Below are 21,440 nucleotides of genomic sequence, written 5' to 3'. Positions count from 1 at the left end.
GGTGTTCCTAATGGTTGAAAATCAGATGAAAAGAAAACATCAACAGAAAAAAAAAGGAACTTTACAGAGCAAAGGCAAGTGGAGAGTACATTTAAACGCAGAATAGAAAGGGAAGGTTGATCCTTAAAGAAGACCAACCTCCAGTGGGTGAGAGCATGCCGTCTGTTTCAGCACTGTGACATGAAGTAAACAATCTTCCACAACGAACTTACCTGTGTTCAGGAACTCCAGGTACAAGAACACATCTCCCAAGTTACTCTCTAAGTTGTGATTCAACAAAGAGAAGTGAAAGCTACTGCTTTTCTTGCTTTCCTTTTTTTCCTTAGTCATTTCTGCCCTCCAAACATTCACATGAACAATTAAGAAAGCACTTTAGAATGGCCAAGCAACTTTCCAACATAGCACATGGGTGGGGATGCTCAGTATCCTGAGGGCTAAAGAGGATGGGATGGTACACAGGATGGGTACTCAGTCAAGGCAAAGTTATCCGTTTTGTTTTGTTTTTTTTAAAACCACAAGATGCTACTGTTGCCCCAAGCAAGATTCTCTTAAGTAGTTAAAAAAGAAAAGTCATACTGGAACTACAAGGTTTGGAAGGTAAGTGGTTAAAATAGAATCTCCAGTGTGAGTATGGGGCAGATAAAGTAGAGTGGACTGATAGCTGTGATTTATAGCAAAGATACTCTGTTAGTGGTAATGTCTAGGTATTAAAACATACATATGTGTTACAGAAATGTGGGAAGCGTTTTCTTTTACAACCAGCATTGTGATGAGTAAAATAGTGCAATAAACTATGGCAGTGCTCAGTTCCCCAGGGTCCAATTAGGAAGCATGATAAATGACTTGTAAGGTCTCTCCTCCTACTGATTTGCAGTGGATATAAGCTGACGATTCTCGGTGGAGTCCTAGTGAGTGGTCTGCCTACTCCTATCATATATCTGGGTACAAATGAACACCTTAAATTGGAATTCCAAACTCATTATGCCACGCTGTGTCCTGACTTGGCAGGTGTGTTTCTTCACAGCAGTGTACAAGGGGAGATGTAAGGTGGGACTCCTTAAGCTGGGGATTTTTCCCCTATGGCAGTGCTTGTTTAATTTAATGCCTACAAATGACTTGTGATGATTAAAGACCATTGTGGGGACAGAGTGACTGTATAAGGGAGGTTGTTGTGAAGGTTCATTTGTATCTAGCCTCTTCAGATAAATGGGATAATGGCTTTGTGGTGCTTCCCTAGGTGGTATCCAGTGTTTAGACCTGAATACTAACACCATCAAAACCTTTTCTTTCGTTTTGCTTGAAGGATGTCAAAGACAGAGTGCATACAAAATGCAAGGTGAATATGGTGGAAAATGTAGAAAAAAAGAAGATCAAGAAATACAGATAACAAAAATAAGAATTTCAGGTGAAAAAGAAAGAGAGGGAGCCAAGGGGCAGACTGAAATGAGAGATTATAGTTTTGCAGGGCTATACTATGAAATTTGTCAGGAGCCAAGACTGCACTGATGATTGAATTCTTGGAAGACTATGTGTTCTTTCTTGACTTTTTTTCCTTTGAAACTTTCTACTTTTTTTTTTTCATTTTTATTGTTGCATAGTTGCTTTGCAATGTTGTGTTTATATTGTATAATGGAATCAATTATACATATACATACATCTTTTTGACTCTTAAATAGTGCCACTTCCTTTAAGGACTCTTGATCTTTTCTCTGACCCTAGAGCAAAACTTCCAAAGAAAGGACCATCTACACTCAGCAACTCTCCTCATAGTACATGGCTATTTAACCTTCAGCTGAGGGATTGAACCCAGGTCTCCTACATTGCAGGCAAATTCTTTATTGTCTGAGCTACCTTTTGGTAGTGATGTACTGGAAGTTTCCAGTACATCGCTACCCCCCTGCTAAATGTCACACTTGATGCAAACACCAGGGTGAGCACCCCTGGGGGTGCTCTCCAAAGACCAAAGGGACCTGTATGAGCATTTTCTGTCCATTCAAGATCCTGGTCTTGTCACACTTTGGGGCAGCAAGCCAGTATTTTCTGCTGCAAATCTCTTTGAGCTCTTCTTAGGCAGCTTTATTCCTTTTAATTAAAAAGACAAGACTGTCAATTACTTAAACTTAATCCCCACATGTAATTGTTACTTTGAAAGATATTTTTTCTCGTAAAGCTCATAGAAGAGAAATATTTCCATCTAATTAAAATTTAGTGGGAGCTTGCATTTTCAAAAAATATATATATTCATCTTTAAGTCCCTGCTGGCTATAGAAATCTAAATAGCACAGCAAAGTTTATGTACGGGGATCACCATGAAAGGCTGCCTGATACAGGCAGATCCAGACTAAGAAAACAGGAAAAAGCATTAGGAAAGAGTCCGAGGACTAAAAATTCTCCTGCCTTTAAATTGATGCTATAGGAATTTTAGCCATTTCACTTGAAGCTAAATGTAAATTCTAAGAGAGGTTAAGATTTCCAAGCTTCTTTTGCACACTTAAATAAGAGTATGAATAAATTTCAGAATTATTCTGGCTAGAAAACTTTAACGGGGAGAGAATAAGAATTGCTTAGGAAACAAGGCAAAAGGAAGAAAGAAAAGGTAGAAGAGCAAAACAAGAAGTGGATTCAACAGAGAGAAGTGCTTGTTACAATTGGGTCCAAATTGGTAGTGTGGCCCACCTGTTACAGTTGAGTCTAAATCATTGAATTGGTGGGTGAAGTATTGATTCTAGGTGAAGTATAGGCCCAACTATCCCCCTTGGGATAAACCAGGAGGAAGTTAGACTTTTGTTCCCATGAAAGGAGCCAGGGAATGGTTGTCAGATATTCATGTCAACTCTCAGTTATCTTCATGTGAATTAATCAGGGCTCGTGATTCTACTGTAAATTCGTGTTGACATGGCTACCTAAGTTCTGTCAATAAAATCAAGGCCCTTATTTCCATTGGCTAGTGGGAAAGGAGCAATGCACTTAAACACTGAAGCTTTTCCTAGGACATGCTTTACACCTTTGACCAGAAAAAATGGGCAGGTTTTTCAGATTGATCATTATAGACTAGTCTGACAGGTGCTAATGCCCAATCAGGCATCTACCGCAAGTGTGTGCCTCACAGTAGAGAACTGTGTAGCCGCGGCTCCTCTAAAGTGGAACATTACGACAGTGGCGAAAAATAATGAAAAGTATACTTTGTTTGGCCTTAGGAAACTTCTGTATTTAAATTGTTAACAGTGTGGGTATTTCAGACACCCCTAGAATCCAAAATACAGCCATCTATAACAAAGCCAAGGGTTTCCCTGGTGGCTCAGATGGTAAAGAATCCTGCAATGAAGTAGACCTGGGGTCAATCCCTGAGTCAGGAAGATCCCCTGGAGAAGAGAATGGCTGCCCACTCCAGTATTCTTGCCCAGAGAATCCCATGAACAGAGGAGCCTGGAGGGCTACAGTCCATGGAATTGCAAAGAGTTGGACACAATTGAGTGACTATGCACAAGCACATAATGAAGCCAAACCAAATTTTTATCAAATTAATATCTAGGCAACATAATACTCGATACAAGTATATCTTTAAAAATTATAAGACAAATGTGTATCTGAATAGGATTACTTTGAATTCAATAAGCATTCTTTTGAGGAACTTGAAGCTCTCTTTTACATATTATTTAAAACACCACTTTGAGTTTGTAGGCATGAAAAATATAATTTCTTTCCCATTTCACAGTTGGAAAAACTGAATTAAAGAGAACAATGCTAGTAATTATCCATGATTAATAGAGGTGTATATGTAAATTAGCCTGAATAAGTGTGTGAAATTATATGTCCTGATGCCAGATAGCTCTGCTCATGTTTTTTAAAGATGAAGCTTTCAAATCTCTGTGTGTTGAGTGGGTCTGGAAATGAACTTTGTAAAGGTGTATGGATATTAAGGCAACTGTATTGTTTATTATAAGCATTATAATACATAAAATAAATTAGATGAGTATTTAAAATTCATTAGACAGATATATCTAATACATATCTAATGAACATGAATGCATATGTAATGGCTATTTATAATGTGTTAGAGTTTATATATGTGCCTGGGTGCAACAAGGAGTAGACTGAAATTTGGGTGGAATTTGATGGTTAAAAGTGTGGGAGAAGGTGCATGTAAGTTTCTTAGGGGTGTGGGGATTAATTGGATTAGTACATGCAAAAGCTCTTAGAACTCTATTGTTACATGAGAAATCCACTATCTATGTTAATGATTATTATTATTACTGTTATTACTAGACAAGGTGACACTGCTGTTATAATAAGGAGCTGAAAAGAAACATTCTCTCTTCAATACCTGGGAAAATATCCTACAGAAAATAAATGAAGCTGTAGAGGTGGTCCAGGCACCCTCACAGCCTAGGATCTTTGGAGGATTTTTCCCCCAGTTTTCCTTCCACGCCAGTGGTCTGACTTGAGAACCCATTCTGGGAGTGCCAGGTGAGGGTAGGTCCGTCTCTTCCTCTTTCTGGATATAGAATCTGGCTGTTCTGATGCCAGGCCTGCCCTTAGCAACACCGGTCTCCCTGTGGGAGGAAGCAGGCCAGGCGGACTGCAGATTTCTACAAGCCTGGTTTGTTTGTGGGCAGGATTTTAATTTTTTTCAAACTTTAATTTGGGAGGGGGGGTTGTTTTGTTTTCAGAGCAAGCTTTAGACAGCTGTATTAATCATGCAAACCCAGCCATGTGCAATGTGTTTTATCAATGGAAAAACAGGAACGGAATGGCAAGCAGCTGTGAACAAACCAATGCAGTGCCTGAACTTGGAAGATAATCTCAATATTTCCCAAACCCACTCGCCACATGGGGTTAGTGAATGGAAAGGCTGTTCACTTGGGATAAATAATCAGATGGGAGGCAAACAGAGGAGACAGATTCTAGGGTTAATTTTTTTTTTTTTTTTTTTTAAGTGGCAGCGATTGCGACCAGAGAGCCTTGAGCTCACGGGAATTCTTCACTTGAGGGTGATAAACACACAACAATGGTGGTTTGTCCTTGTCCTTTTCTCTTCTTTCCCTTTATTTTTAACTTCCCGAGGCTGGTTTCCTCACCTCACTCTGCACCTGCGGTCCTTCTAAAGGTGAGAGCCTGTATGGTGCATGTCCGTCATGAGGGGCTGTGCACAAGCAAGTTGATGGGGAGGAGATGGGCGCACTGTTACCACGTCGCAGTATTCACAGCCCTCAGGAAATGATTTGAGACTAACAAAGTGAGAAAAGCTCCCTCAGATATTTCGAGTTGGCTCTTTCCTCATTTTACAATTCAGTGGATTTTCTGCAGTGATATAGTCAAGGATAGTTATGCAAATATATGCAATTCAGGACTCATTTCAGAATAAATAAACCTAAATTAAAATTAATGGGAAAAACACCTATCAGAAACAGATCAAAAATGGAACACTATTTGTTTTATTTATTTATATGTGTCTCTTAAATTAAGGAGCAGGGAAGCACCCTGATTTTGGGGGGTTTTATTTTGTTTCTGGTGTAAGAGGAAAGGAAATTTGAAAATTTCTGATTGGCTGCAGACAATACAAATTATTCTTTGGTGTAATTCCAGTATTATTATTATCACTGCAGAAAATCAAGTAATATGATGAAGGGAACCCAAGGGAAATACATTTGATTTATTGAGCCTTGTTTTTGTTTAATCACAGCTTGAAGGGGTTTAGGACTGCATTCCTGCTGTGACTCTGCTGTTTATCCCCAGTCAGCTTGATGAGCCATGTAGAGTGGGGGTAAGGAGGGGAGACCCTCCAATGAGAGATATTAACAATGAAGCAGCTGAAATTAAACATATGTTTCTGTTACTGGAAAGTAGGAGGGAAAGTTCTCTTTTTTTTTATCATGGGAGGACAGAAAAGAAGCTTTGGGACTTTCTCCTACTTTCAAAACACCTTAAGGAAACTAATTGGCTCAAAATCCTTCAAGCCATTTGCATCTACCATCTGCTTCAAGACATCTTCACACTTTAGGGTGGAAAGGTAGGATTCCACATAGATGATGACAACATAGGATATTTAATGAAATGAAGGTGTCTTGTCCTAGAGCTATGACCACAGTGAAGCAGTTATCTTTTCTTAGAGACTTCAGTATTCAAGGGGCACTATAAAAAAGATTAAGGATCCTGTGTGTTAGTATTTTTTTCCATAGGAAACTGCATTTCACGTGGGCTGCCATCTTGATTGGAAAAAGGAGGGGGAAACAGATTTGATTCTAGAAAGTAAAAGTCCTTGTAAGAAATAGGAAACTTAAGAGGGTACTTTCTATAACCACCTCTCACACGAGCTACCCCAAGTCTCCATGAACAGCTTTTCAATTTCTACCAGCAGAAGCCCTAAGTATTAGTAGTAAGAGAAACTATATTCTCTAAAACTATTGGATCTAAAGAAGCTATATCTACGGTCTATCTACAACGTAAAATCAAACTAGGGTCATTCTCCAATCAGCAATTCCGTTTGTGGGAAAATATCAAGTTCAACAAAATCCCACAAGCTCCATCCTGGTCCAGACTGTTTTTCAATATCAAACACTGTTCCTTTGTGAACAGTGTCTGGCTTCATTTTGTTCAATGTTATATGTATCATAAAGAGTAATCAGATAAAATATTTGTCTTTGGGGCTGCAGAACTGTTCTCATAAAGGATACCTTGAGTCTTAGTGACACTGTACAAAGCTTGTCTTGGATGGAGCATGACCTCTTTGAGAATGTTGTCCACTGGGACAAATGTGTATGTACATGTTTGTCACATCAAGATACTTGCAAGATGGCAACACGATAAAATGGTGTCAATCTCTGCAGCAACAGTAGAAGATAAATGTCTTAAAATAATTGCGGCATGTCAGGAATTCAAAATGGGATACTTCCCATGAACACTAAGTCTCATGTCATGTCTAAAAAACAGGCACATTTTAACAGTCTTATTTTTAGTGGCTGGGGAAAAAAAATGGATTTCATCAATGTTTTAGGGAAGAATCTTATTCAACAAAATTCTTCTAAAAATATTTTGGACCTTACTTGAAATTTATGAATAATTCTTTTATTAAGTTGTCTAGTTGATCCCTGAAACCTTGCAATTCTAATTTCTAATATAATTAAAATAAGTTTGTCTTTATGTGAATATATGCATATGCAACACATTGCATTATTGACACTCTACATATCTACACTCATTTCTGGCCTAATTTTTAGTTTAGACAAGTGTTAATGAAACATGATCCATCTTCAAACTTAGAAAACAGCAGCTTCCAACCTTTAATTCTGAGCACATTTCCTTGAGAGTGTATATAATAATCTTGTTTAATTGGATTTATTTTCTCCACACTGAGGCCCTGCATGGCCTACTTTCCTTCTTTTTTTCTCAGGTCTTTGAGTGTTATTTGCAAATCACTTTTCTGGAATTTAATTTCAATGGTAGGTTGGTTTCATTTCAGATTTTTGTATTGTTTTAATTTTATTTGCCAATTTGCCTTTAAATAGCCTTAAGCTAGAAGGTTGGGGCTGTAACTTGAATCTAAATGTGATATAGGGAGCAAAATTTAATTTGAGTGTATAGAAAGTTCTGTGAAAAAAAATACCAAATGACTATCTTGTTTTCTCATTTGTGTTTTCTAAATTAGTTGTGTTTAAAAGGAAAAGTCCCCAAATTAGCCACAATTTTAAGAAAAAGAAATGTCCTCATAATATGGTTGAGTTCAACCTTTGATGACCTAGATAAATTCATTTTTACAAGTGATACAAATGATTTCAGATTTGGATTGTATAAGGTGGTCAGTTAGAAGATTCATATTTTTATGAGCTACAGAATTTAACTAGGTGTGTTCCAAATATGTAAGTTTATAGTTACCTGTAATATGTGTTAACTGAACAAAAAATCACTTTCTTATCTTAGTACTATCTCCCCAGTTACTGACCAACTTGAAGTATAGACCAATTTTCTACCTTTCAATTAATGTGAGGACAATAGACTGACTTTTCTTTGAAGGTTTAAATTTTTTAAAAAAAGGCTCCTATTTGTATGTGTATGTGAATTTTGTGAATGTATTTATCCCTTTTTGTGTTTTGAACATTACAGATGATGGAGAATGACCCAGCAATAGAGCTATGATGATAAAAACCATACTGACCTTGAAGGGGGTGGGGGATTGTGGGTGAAACACGCTCTAAAGGGGAAAAAATAGTAAGCATCATGGAGAATTTATATGGATAGATAAATAGATATAGATATATCTTACTCATGTTTAGCTACTTGGACAATTATAAAACAGAAGAATTTTCATACCTAGGGGATCATATCTCTCATACAGCATTTGTCTGTCCTTCCTGCCAATGCTAAGTGATCAGAGAGCTGATAGTAAAATTTAAAATCCAAAGCCTTTAAAAAATTAGCTAGAGTAGAGGATAACACCCTATTGTGGTAACCTTACAAACAGAATCCTACCCTTCTCTGGAGAACCCACCAAGATTACAGACTTTTTGGAGTGTTTAAATTAGTAGTGATCAGACTGAGGGCATGTATCTTGGTCCTGGTGCTGGGCTGTTTAACTTCTGATGGATAAACCTGTGGTAACTAAGAGCTCCTTTCCTCCCTCTAAGCCCTCCAGTTAATATCAGCTTTAGCCAAGCATCTGGAAAATTTATTTTGGTAAATACTAATTCAGATTTTCCTTAAAAATTTTCCTTCCACATTACTGAAACCAGGACAAGAGTTATGCCAGGATATAAGCTTCTTGCCATGATACAATTTGATTCTTAGTCTTTTCCTTAATCCCACCCATTTATGATAACACAATCTCATCTGAAGTTCGAAGTCAAATGTGCTTGATGACACCTACTGGTGAGTAATAAGACATGCTTTTCTTTTAAACAAGAGGGTCTCAGCTTATGAGTTTCTCAGAGTTCCATCCCAAAGCTACTAACCATAAACGGAACATGCTGAAACAGCTCAGACTTTAAGGTATCGTCTATCTGACTCATTAAAACCCAGGTTTAATTAAACTCTTCTCTGAGGCTCTTTCAGAGAGAGAAAGTGTTGTATTAAAGATAAGATGCTTTACTTGATACCCCCAAACCCTATAATGTAAGTATAATCGTAATGCTTTTCTACATTCCTCCTAGCAGCTTGGTTAGACAAAGACCATGGATAAATGAAAATTAACAACAGTCTAAACCATAAAAAAGAAAACATATTTACATATTCACATCTGATCTGCTTGCCATCTTGTGTCATAAGCTCAGAAATTCTGACTAGATTTTTGCCTGAAATTTGGGCACTCAGTACATATGGACACTAAGAAAACCCAGTTTCCTTGCAGACTGAGCTTTCCTCTAACTTTGATGAAAGTTCTGATTTAATGCCAAAGTTCTGTAAGTGCATTAAGATGGAACAGGTCAATAATAGCACAGTGAACAAGTGTGTCTTAGTTCCACAAGTGTCGAGGAGAAAAATGCTTTAAACCTCCACTGGTTACTTGGTATTAAAGTTTCCAGCTTTGAAAATAAATAGCTAAACTGTTTTCAGCGTTTATAGAGCAGTTGGAGACTACTGTTCCATATTATATTCTATACATCCTATCTTATTTTTATTATTACAATTATTATTCAGCCTGTTTAAATGATTCAGCTTAATATTTTCTCATCACACTGTTCACAGCTGGATAAATACACTCTGTTCTCATTTCGACAAGACCATTTATATTGCTAAACCATCTCATCTACCCTCCTCTTCACCTCTTCAACAGTTTCCCAGCTTGTCATTATCGTCTTAGCTCCACCCTGTTATCATCATCTTAGCCCCATCATGGCCCATTAGTTATTCTCATTCTCTTAATTCTCTACTGACTTATCTTTCCTTAGATCCTTCCCCATCCCAGCTTTTTAATCCTTATTCTTCCAACATCATTTCACTTTCATTTCATCCAAGAGTAGCTGGTTGAGAGGCTTTGCCAAGTCTTATCTAGGATCATCGAGTGGTGTATACTTAAAGGCTGAGCCCCAGAGATAGTAAAATGGCTTAGAAAGAAGCAGGGAGGCTCTCATTTAAAGGGTTCCTTCCAGGGCTGGGTTGCTTAGGTGGAACTTGAAATTTAATCAAGCATAGGTTAATGATATTTTTAATTAAAAAGAGAATTTTAAAACTTCCATACATTGATGTGGTACTGGCTCAGTGTAGATTTCTTTGTATTTTTATTCTTTTATACTCAGTAGTCTCAAAATATCTTACTAATCCATGTATTTCTCTAAAATAGAAGGTAATTGATCAGTAGAATTGTCTTTCTTTAATCTGTTGAATACTCCTTTCCTAATGGTCAAAAGCTGAGCACAAGGCTGGACTCTCTGCTCAAAATCTCAAGTTAGCAAAGACAAGCCAACAGTCTCACTAGTGTAGCAAACCCTCTTCGGAGAGTTAATGGAAACAGAAGTGGGAGGTGTTGGAAGCACTGCCCCTGGGTGAGAAGAAAAAAAACAGTGTTTAGTCAGTGAAAAGACATCATTGGTGAAAAAGGGAGGAAGAAGTTAGATGCCATTTTACCTCTGAACTACAAAAGATGCATCTCCTAATATTTTCCCTACATCAGTTCAGTTCAGTTCAGTCCCTCAGTCTTGTCTGACTCTTTGCGACCCCGTGGACTGCAGCACGCTAGGCTTCCTTGTCCATCACCAGCTCCTGGAGCTTGCTCAAACTCATGTCCATCGAGTCGGTGATGCCATCCAACCATCTCATCCTCTGTCGTCCCCTTCTCCTCCTGTCTTCAGTCTTGCACAGCATCAGGGTCTTTTCTAATGAGTCAGTTCTTCGCATCAGGTGGCCAAAGTATTGGAGTTTCGGCGTCAGTATCAGTCCTTCAATGAATATTCTGCACTGATTTCCTTTAGGATTGACTGGTTTGATTTCCCTTGCAGTCCAAAGGACTCTCAAGAGTCTTCTCCAACACCACAGCTCAAAAGCATCAATTCTTCAGCACTCAGCTTTCTTTATAGTCCAACTCTCACATCCATACATGACCACTGGAAAAACAATACCTTTGACTAGACAGACCTTTGTCAGCAAAGTAATGTCTCTCCTTTTTAATATGCTGTCTAGGTTGGTCATAGCTTTTCTTCCAAGGACCAAGCATCTTTTAATTTCATGGCAACAGTCACCATCTGCAATGATTTTGGAGCCCCCAAACATAAAGCCTGCCACTGTTTCCATTGTTTCTTCATCTATTTGCCATGAAGTGATGGGACTAGATGCCATGATCTTAGTTTTCTGAATGTTGAATTTTAAGCCAACTTTCAACAAGGTCTTAAGTTCTTCTTTGCTTTCTCTCATTAGGGTGGTGTCATCTGTGTATCTGAGGTTATTAATATTTCTCCCAGCAATCTTGATTCCAGCTTGTGCTTCATCCAGCCCAGAATTTTGCATGATGTGCTCTGCATATAAATTAAACAAGCAGGGTGGCAATATACAGCCTTGACATACTCCTTTCTTGATTTGGAACCAGTCTGTTTTTCCATGTCCAGTTCTAACTGTTGCTTCTTGACCTGGATACAGATTTTTCAGGAGGCAGTTCAGGTGGTCTGGTATTCCCATCTCTTTAAGAATTTTCCATAGTTGTTGTGATCCACACAGTCAAAGGCTTTGGCATAGTCAATCAAGCAGAATTAAATGTTTTTCTGGAATTCTCTTGCTTTCTTGATGATCCAATGGATGCTGGCAATTTAATCTCTGGTTCCTCTGCCTTTTCTAAATCCAGCTTGAACATCTGGAAGTTCTTGCTTCATGTACTTTTGAAGCCTGGCTTGGGGAATTTTGAGCATTACTTTGCAAGTGTGTGAGATGAGTGCAATTGTGCGGTAGTTGGAACATTCTTTAGCATTGCCTTTCTTTGGGACTGAAATGAAAACTGACCTTTTCCAGTCCTGTGGCCACTGCTGAGTTTTCCAAATTTGCTGGCATATTGAATGCAGCACTTTCACAACACCATCTTCTAGGATTTGAAAGAGCTCAACTACAATTCCATCACCTCCACTAGCTTTGTTCATAGTGATGCTTCCTAAGACTCACATGACTTCACATTCCAGGATGCCTGGTTCTATGTGAGTGATACACACCATCGTGGTTATCTGGGTCATGAAGATCTTTTTTTATAGTTCTTTTGTGTATTCTTGCCACCTCTTCTTAATATCTTCTGCTTCTGTTAGGTACCTACCATTCTGTCCTTTATAGTGCCCATCTTTGAATGAAATATTTCCTTGGTATCTCTGATTTCCTTAAAGAGATCTCTAGTCTTTCCCTTTCTATTGTTTTCTTCTATTTCTTTGCATTGATCACTGAGGAAGGCTTTCTCATCTCTCTGTGCTAGTCTTTGGAACTCTGCATTCAGATGCTTTTATCTTTCCTTTTCTCCTTTGCCTTTAGCTTCTCTTCTTTTCTCAGCTATTTGTAAGGCTTCCTCAAACAACCATTTAGTCTTTCTTTCTCTTGGAGATGGTCTTGATCACTGCCTCCTGTACAATGTCATGAACCTCCATCCATAGTTCTTCAGGCACTGTATCAGATTTAATCCCTTGAATCTATTTGTCACTTACACTGTATAATCATGAGGGATTTGATTTAGGTCATACCTGAGTGGTCTAGAGGTGTTCCTTATTTTCTTCAATTTCAGTCTGGATTGTCAACAAGGAGTTCATGATCTGAGCCACAGTCAGTTCCCAGTCTTGTTTTTGCTGACTGTATAGAATTTCTCCATCTTTGGGTGCAAAGAATATAATCAATCTGATTTTGGTATTAACCATCTGGTGATGTCCATGTGTAGAGTCTTCTCTTGTGTTGTTGGAAGAGGTTGTTTGCTATGACCAGTGCATTCTCTTCACAAAACTCTTTTAGTCTTTGCCCTGCTTCATTTTGTACTCCAAGGCCAAATTTGCCTGATACTCCAGGTATCTCTTGACTTCCTTCTTTTGCATTCCAGTCTCATATAATGAAAAGGACGTCTTTTTTTGTGTTAGTTCTAGAAGGCCTTGTAGGTTTTCATAGAACCATTAACTTCAGCTTCTTCAGCTTTACTGGTTGGGGCATGAATTTGGATTACTTTGATACTGAATGGTTTGCCTTGAAAATGAACAGAGATCATTCTTTTATTTTTGAGATTGCATCCAAGTACTGCATTTCAGACTCTTTTGTTGAGTATGAGGGCTACTCCATTTCTTCTAATGGTCATCTGAGTTAAATTTGCCCATTCTGGTCCATTTTAGTTCACTGACTCTTGCTATCTTCTGTTTGACCACTTCCAATTTGCTTTGACTCATTAACATTCCAGGTTCCTGTGCAATATTGTTCTTTACAGCATCGGACTTTACTTCCATCACCAGTCACATCCACAACTGGCCATTGCTTTTGCTTTGACCCTGTCTCTTCATTCTTTCTGGAGTTATTTCTCCACTCTTCTCCAGTAGCATATTGGGCACCTACCGATTTGGGGAGTTCACCTGTCAGTGTCCTATCTTTTTGCCTTTTCATTCTGTTCATGGGGTTCTCAAGGCAAGAATACTGAAGTGGTTTGCCATTCTCAACTCTAATGGACCATGTTTTGTCAGAGCTCTCCACCATGACCTGTCTGTCTTGGGTGGCCCTGCACAGCATGGCTTATTGTTTCATTGAGTTATAGAAGGCTGTGGTCCATGTGATCAGTGTGATTAGTTTTCTGTGATTGTGGTTTTCATTCTGTCTGCCTTCTGTGGGATAAGGATAAGAGGTTTATGGAAGCTTCCTGATGGGAGAGACTGACTGTGGGGGAAACTGGGTCTTGTTCTGATGTGCAGGGCTATGCTCAGTAAGCCTTTAATCCAATTTTCTGTTCATGGGCGGGGCTGTGTTCCCTCCCTGTTGTTGACCTGAGACCAAACTATGGTGGAGGTAATGAAGATAATGGTGACCTCCTTCAAAAGGTCCTGTGCATGCATTGCCTCACTCAATGCCCCCAGCAGTAGGCCATCACTGACCCACGCCTCCACCAGAGACTCCTGGACACTCCTGGCAAGTCTGGGTCGGTCTCTTGTGGGGTCACTGCTCCTTTCTCCTGGGTCCTGGAGTGCACAGGTTTTGTTTGTGCCCTCCAAGAGTCTGTCTCCCCAATCCTGTGAAAATTCTGGTGGCTCTGTGGTGGGGTTAATGGCAGTCTCCTCCAAGAGGGCTTATGCCACACCCAGGTCTGCTGCACCCAGAGCCCCTGCCCCTGTGGCAGGCCACTGCTGACCCGTACCTCCTCAGGATTCACTCAAACACTCAAAGGCAGGTCTGGCTCAGTCTCTGTGAGGTCTCCTCGTGTGCACAAGGTTTTGTTTGAGCCCTCTGAGCATCTACATATACACATCTAGATAATGTTTTAGTCTGGAGCCTGGACTCTGGAAGGAGGTTCAGTTCAGTTGCTCAGTCATGTCCGACTCTTTGCGACCCCATGAATCACAACACGCCAGGCCTCCCTGTCCATCACCAACTCCCAGAGTTTAGGTTACCTGAGTTTAAATCCCATAAGTCTTATTTAATTGCACTAATTATTTGACTTCTTTGTGGACTGGAGGAATGTGAGCACCTGGTAAAGTAAATCATCTTTCCTGATGATTAAGGGAGATCACATATGTTAAGTGTTTGGCACCTGCAATATGTCATATGCACTCACTTGATAAGAAGTCATTATATCATGGATAGAATCACCTCCCTTATTCTTCCTCCCTATTTATTTCTTTAAAAATAACTCCATCTAAGCACTGAAACAAGATAGTTTCCCTTTGTGGGTATCTTGCAGTCACAAGTTTGGATACATGGGATCTGTTATTTTACATATGCTGACAACAGAATATCTCTTGGCATCACCAGACCCAATCTTTACACATATGATGCATATTCCTACATCTGACAAAAGCTAAGGAGCTGAATCCTTGTCCACCCATGTTGTAATGCTGGATTAGTGTGTTCAGAAAAGTGATACAATGTAACACTTTGCCCAGGATGAAGACAAAGCTATCAAAGGCATTACTTGGCTAAATAGACTAAGGTATTATGGATCCTTTATAAACAAGACTAGAATGAATGGAGGGCAAGACAAATGAGAAAGGAATGATTCCATTGGCTTAGAAAAAATTACTATGAATACAATGTATTCTTGCCCTCTCGTTCAATTATTTTGACCCCTTTGGAGGTCAGTATTTGAATAGAGTGTGAAGAAGTGTATGTCTGTGTGTGGTGGATATATCAGTGACCGCAAACTGACACTGTATACACAGTCAGCACACGTCACTGTGGTAGACATGGAAAATATGCTGATGCACCTGTAAAGGTGGATAATTGTGAACTCTTCAGGGGTTCTGGCACGAGATTTACCTGCCGCTGCCTCTGGCTGGCCGCAGCTCACCAGCTGCCTAGTCTGCTCTGGACTGGCTGGGTCAGCAGAGCACCCTGCTGCCCACATAATGCTGTCTGTCACACGGGGCTGGCTGCGGCCACCCTCCCAAGCATCTCTCTCCTCCTGACCTTGTTCTGTGGGAAAGTACTGCTACCAGCAGTGTCTTCCTTCTTCCCAATCAACCCGTAGATTACTTTGAATCCAAGTAATGGGCAATATGTTCACACACGTACTTTCTTTTTTCCTTGTCTTCCTTTCCTTGCGTGCTCTCTTCCTCCACCCCCAACTTTCTTTCGCCTGTGCAAAACTGGCTACAATAGAGTCATGTTCCCAAAATACCCAGCTATGAAGGCTTTAACAACACATCTCCCAAACCCAAATTGGGGTGGCAGGGCGGGCATGGTGGACTTGCTATTCCTCCTATAAGAAGCAGAGCTCTCCCCTTAAAATATTCACACTTGGGCCTTGGGCCAAAAAACAGGACTGTAAATTCACTAATGTTTGGCAATTTTAAGAACTTCTTTTCACCTCAAAGCTCAGTGACCTTTTGCATCTGTTCTTCCGTAAGGATTACACCTTCTAACATTCCCATCAGATGGGAAATCAATTCCAGGCTGAATGCTGAGACAGGTGTCTGTGTGCAGAGCAGGTGCCTGTGTGGGCGGCCCTGCAGAGGGTCCCCCGGAAGTGGCACATTAATCACAGCCCTGTGCACTTCTCAGATGTATAATGAGGGTGACTTCTGCAAAACCATCAAGGACGATATGACCATGATACACTTGCCTGATTTCTTGATTCTTAGTTAACAAGCAGAAATTCTGTGAGATTCTTGATATTTCTTTATCTTACTGGGTGGAGTCCTTTACGTGGACTTTTGTGAACAGAAACATAGTATTTTAGAGCTTGAGATGACCTTTCATTACCACCAGCGGTATCTCTATTATCTTTGACCTAGCCTGTGCTCTTTCTCTCCTCTTCAAATCATTCTTTTCACCTTCTTCCTCTCTTTCTTTCTTTCATACATGTGTAAAATAGGCTACCATGGAGCTTACACCATCTTTCTATCCTTCTTGCCCTTCCTCTTTCTCAGTCTATAGGTATCATTGTATTTATTATTTGAAATGTATCATTAGCACAGTCCTGAGTGGGAGAAGAAGATACTTTTATGCCAGTTTATAATTGCTCACTTTCTCTAACTAATCCAATTATACCATTTTCTCTTTTCCAATCCCCCTAAAAACCTCTTGTTAACTGTATGTTGTTCTACTTAATCAGCTCCCCTTAGATTTATCAGAATCTCAAGTTTCAGAGTTGAGGCTGTTTCCCCCTCTATTTATGCAATCCCTAATGTCAGGAATGAAACAGGTAAGTACATTTCTTAATAAATGTCTTCTCAAATGTTTTGAGATATCAATGTCTCCAGCTTAAGTCAAAAACACTGATGTTTGGTCTTTGGAGACAAGTAGACAAGGATATGAATTTTAAACTTCATTTTGACACAACATTTGTAGCACAGCTGTATCCCATCAAACTTACAGAATAAAGTCAATGGGAGTTATGGATGAGAAACTGAAGGTCAAATTCAGAAGAGTTTGTGGTGGTGTTTTGTTTGTTTGTTTTTTAGTAAGTGGAGTTGGATCTTGAGCAGTTTTAAAATGAGTTTAATACTATGTTTCAAGGGAACTCTTAAATTGATTCTTCTCTTAAAAATCTTTTCCTTGAAGGCTAATCTAAACTGAATAAAGCAAGATGAAGACATTTCTCCTGGACCTAGTGTTTCTAAATTTTCCAATTTAGCCTGTGAAGGGAGCAACAACAACAACAAAGCGTCTAATAGCTTGTTATTTCAAAATAATAATATTAAATTTGTTGGACTTTGTCTGGCCAAATGAACTCTCTGGTTCAGCATATGCTAACTCTTTGGTTTTACTTTTTCTGGTAAACGTTTTCCTATCCTAATTGTCCTCATTTTCCCTGATCTCATGGATCATACTTCTATTTTTCAGGAGGCATCTGATTCTATGCTCATATGCTCATAGCTGCCAGGCCAACAAGTCAGGGGGCAGGTATCTAACTATAACATGCTGTTCAAGGGAAAGGCTAGAAGGTGGGCTTTCCTATGAGATTACTGTTTCCAGTAACTTAAAACAACTTGTCCTTCCTTAGTCTGCCTTGAGGATCTTCTTTGGTCTTCAGAAGAAACTTTGTTTATCTCTCTCATCATCCTATTTCTCTTCCAAAAAATCTATAAGACAAATAATGTTTCTTGCTGTCACACTGAAACCTTTCTGCAACCATTTCTACTTCTTTAGATTTATATTATGTTTTAATCATTCATTCCACTCTACCTCTTGTGTTGTTAAAAATACACTTTCTTTTTCCAGCCTCTCCCTTCTCCCAGTACCTTATCCATCCTCCCTGAATACTGCTTCTTCAGTCACTCCCATGCCTGCCATTTTTAAAGAGCCATCCACTTTCCAGGGTCTTACATCATCTAGGCTCCTTAAAGAGACCATCACCAGAGAGATTTTTGTTCAATGAATATTCTTACAGTTTAACCAACCAGGAAAAGAAAAACTTAAAAAATCAGATAGAGAAACAAGGCAGTTATCACAAGTAAGTCAGGGACTAGAGAGGGCAGGTATTCCATTTGTAAATTTTGTCTCATAATAGGGATTGAGAACTTGTGGTTTTGTTTCAGTGGTGATACTTTGATTTTTGCATAAGCTTATATTTAGTCAAAAGGGAATGATTTTCAAATTTTCCACGGGAGAAGCTTCGACTTGGTTCTCCTACATGGGCTCCCTCTCTGGCATACTTACTGAAAAGGACGAGGCTGGCGTTGGTCATCCCCAGATTGTTGGCAGCCACGCATGTATAGTTGCCATAGTGCTCCTCAGTGACATTGGTCACTGTCAGGGAAGACTGGCCCTCCGTGCTCTTAATCTCAAGGCCATTGGCACTATTTATCCTAAGGGTTCAAAGACAGAAGAGTAAAGAGAAACAACTATGAAGATTTGGTGTAGTCATTTCTTTTTCATCTTTAAATTGAAAAAAAGGGAGGGAAAGGAAGTAGTTAGAGCCTGTTGATTCTGCTCAATTCCCCCTGGTGGCTCAGATGGTAAAGCAGCTGCCTACAGTGCGGGAGACCCAGGTTTGATCCCTGGGTTGGGAAGATCCTCTGGAGAAGGAAATGGCAACCCACTCCAGTACTCTTGCCTGGAAAATTGCATGGATGGAAGAGCGTGGTAGGCTACAGTCCATGGGGTCGCTAAGACCCCTTTCACTTTCACCAAAGTATCAGAATGAAAGTCTACTAATGGAGACAACTCAGGAATGGATGGGTTTCACTGAGCTTTGGTTTCTGCTCCAGGCTAGAAAGACATGCAGGTGGAAACTGCCCACTCTGTGCACGTAACCTGCGTGCTTTGAGAGTCCAAGAGCTACAGTCCCAAAGCACCAGGTAAAAAGCCTTGGAAAAGGAAGAGTCTAATCGGAAAGACCTATGTAATTACGGCTGGGGTGGGTTTTTCATCAGGGCTTCTGGTTTGTCTCGCTGAGCAGGTGAGACCCAGGGGGGCGCAGCAGATTGGGAACAAACCTGGTGTCATCTCGGTACCACTCAAAGTCAGGCGCAGGCACTGCGGAGGCCTCGCATTTGAGGGAAGCTTTTCGGCCGGTGGTGGCTTCATTGCTCTTGGATTCCGTGATAGTGGGAGGATCTATAGGAAGGACAGACACACAGTTTAGTTTACGTGAGCTTTGTATGATGCTCCAGAATTTCCACGCCAGGAGGAATTAGAAACAATAGTGTGACTGCAGAGGAGCAGGACAAAAATAGTCTTAAAGCTCCATTTATATGAATGATGTGATTGGCTGAATGGGATTGATGACTAGAAAACTAAATGAAAATAAGAGATCAATGAAACTGTAGACTTGGTTTATTTAAATGGGACACTGAAAAGGGTTTTATGGGAATGAAATCTAGGATTTCTTTTTCTCTTCCAATAGATCTCTGTTATTCCAATCACAAGTTATCATATTTACATATTTTTTTCTTTTTGTATATTAAAAAGAAAAAGTGGTATATTAAGTGGTGATACTAAAGGACTTGGGATTTGAAATGTGTAATCTGAGCTTTTTTCTTTTTCACCTTCATCAGCATCATTATTATTATTGTTACCTTCAGAGATGGTAGTAAGAAATCTGATGAAATTCATAGAGCGCTAAAGTCATTTTAGCTTAGGCTTAGCCTGATACCATTGCAAGAATTCAGGAAAACAAACTGATGTTAAATAATTGCTATACTGTTTTCCCTCCTCTGTGTTCCCTTATTTCCACTCTCCAGGTCAGTTTTGCTTTTATGAGTGAGAGTGCAGTTTGAAGTCTATCATGGTACATGAATATCTTCCTGGGGTTCCATCTTCTTCTCTCTCTGGCTGTTGTGCACTTTTTTTCTGCTTAGTACTGGGCCTACAAAACTGTGACAGCCTTAAAATGAGCTCAGAAATACATTCTAATTTGCCACAATTCTTTCAAGCAATACCATGGAAAGTGGAACAAGGGTTTACAGGATCACAGGACTCAGCCACAAGGGTAAACTTGAGCTCTAGGCTTGAGGATGCTGTGTTTGTGCAACTTATGGACTTTTCAAGGAGAAAAAGACTTCTGTCCAAAGGTCATTTGGCAGAAAATGGCAACTTGACTGTGTGTACATGGATAAAATAGACCCAAACCACCTGTTTATATTTTACAGATGAAAAACCTTATTTAGGTAAATTAGTGAACTTTAGTGGAGAAGGCAATGGCACCCCACTCCAGTAGTTCTTGCCTGGAAAATCACATGGACGGAGGAGCCTGATAGGCTGCAGTCCATGGGGTCACTAAGCGTCAGACATGACTGAGCGACTTCACTTTCATTTTTCACTTTCATGCATTGGAGAAGGAAATGGCAACCCACTCCAGTGTTCTTGCCTGGAGAATCCCAGGGACGGGGGAGCCTGGTGGGCTGCCGTCTATGGGGTCGCACAGAGTCGGACACGACTGAAGTGACTTAGCAGCAGTGAACTTTAGTATAAAAAAATCATTGAATTCATCTCTGCTCTTTAGTACCTGGTTCAGCTCACTTTTTTCAGAGTTTTATCTTCCTAATCAAAAACTATTTTCTAAGTTTTCTGCCTCTAGAGGATCTAGATTCTCTTAGTTTAAAAAGATGTACAAAAGCATCAGGTTAGTCTGCAATTTTCTCCCCCATTTCATTTTCACATGAGCTTGGATGTCTTTAAATCACTGTCAGAGAGAGGAGGAGTTAGAGCACACCTGGAGAGCATGGCCAGCCCATGGATAAACATGTGCCAGAGTGGGAGGGGTTGTGTTCTATTTTAGATTTATCTCCTCATTTCTGTAGAGACACAGAAAGGCAACATGGAGAGTGGAAAGAACCCTGGACTAGAACCTAGGCTTCCTGGAATTTAGTCTGTTTGGTTGTGTGGACTTCCCATCACACACTGTATCTTTTTGAGTCTTGGTTTTATTATTTATAAAATGAAAGAACAACACATTAGAGATTTATAGAGTATCCCTTCAACTTGGGGGAAAAAAAAAAGGCCAATTCTAACCAAAACAGCCCATTCATCACAAATGGGTAGCATGAGGACCCAAGTGTTATTTTCATATCTTTAATCCTTAAATTGCTAATTTCAAAATTGTAACTCATTTATCTAATATATGGGTTGGGGGGTCAGGATTAGCAACCAGAAATAGAAACTGGAGGTCTGATTTTGACTCTTAACCAGAACTGTGGCCTGGTCAAGTGTCTGTACCACTTCAAGCTTTCTCTTTCTCATATTTTCAAATAAGAAATTAGTTTAAAATGATCGCCAAGGTTCCTTTTAAAATTCTTTCATTCTATAATTGGTTATGTGGATTGTTACAGCACATGAGTTCAGAGGTTAATGTAATGACTAGAGGTAGTGGTATGAGGGAGATATTTGTACAGAGACGGGGCATTGAGTAAAAATCAAGAGCT

The 21,440-nt window shown here is 39.6% G+C and overlaps 1 protein-coding gene across 5 annotated transcripts in view; it reads right to left on the bottom strand.

Annotated features, from left to right (window-relative positions):
- Nucleotides 1-21,440, bottom strand: part of LOC122675803 (limbic system associated membrane protein) — a 681,792-nt gene that overhangs the window by 20,225 nt on the left and 640,127 nt on the right. For 2 of the 5 annotated variants that reach the window (XM_043874898.1, XM_043874896.1), the window contains exons 5-7: nt 19,014-19,134; nt 18,235-18,383; nt 8,153-8,188 (exon numbers count right to left, since the gene is read on the bottom strand). In XM_043874898.1, coding sequence (XP_043730833.1) covers nt 8,153-8,188; nt 18,235-18,383; nt 19,014-19,134 — 306 coding nt within the window. Of the gene's footprint in view, nt 1-212; nt 261-8,152; nt 8,189-18,234; nt 18,384-19,013; nt 19,135-21,440 lie in introns of all 5 variants that reach the window. The other 3 variants (XM_043874901.1, XM_043874899.1, XM_043874897.1) reach the window with 2 other exon arrangements.

This window comes from Cervus elaphus, chromosome 19 (assembly GCF_910594005.1).
Source record: "Cervus elaphus chromosome 19, mCerEla1.1, whole genome shotgun sequence".
Classification (NCBI taxonomy): Eukaryota; Metazoa; Chordata; class Mammalia; order Artiodactyla; family Cervidae; genus Cervus; species Cervus elaphus.
This window is presented reverse-complemented; position numbering and strand designations above follow the sequence as displayed.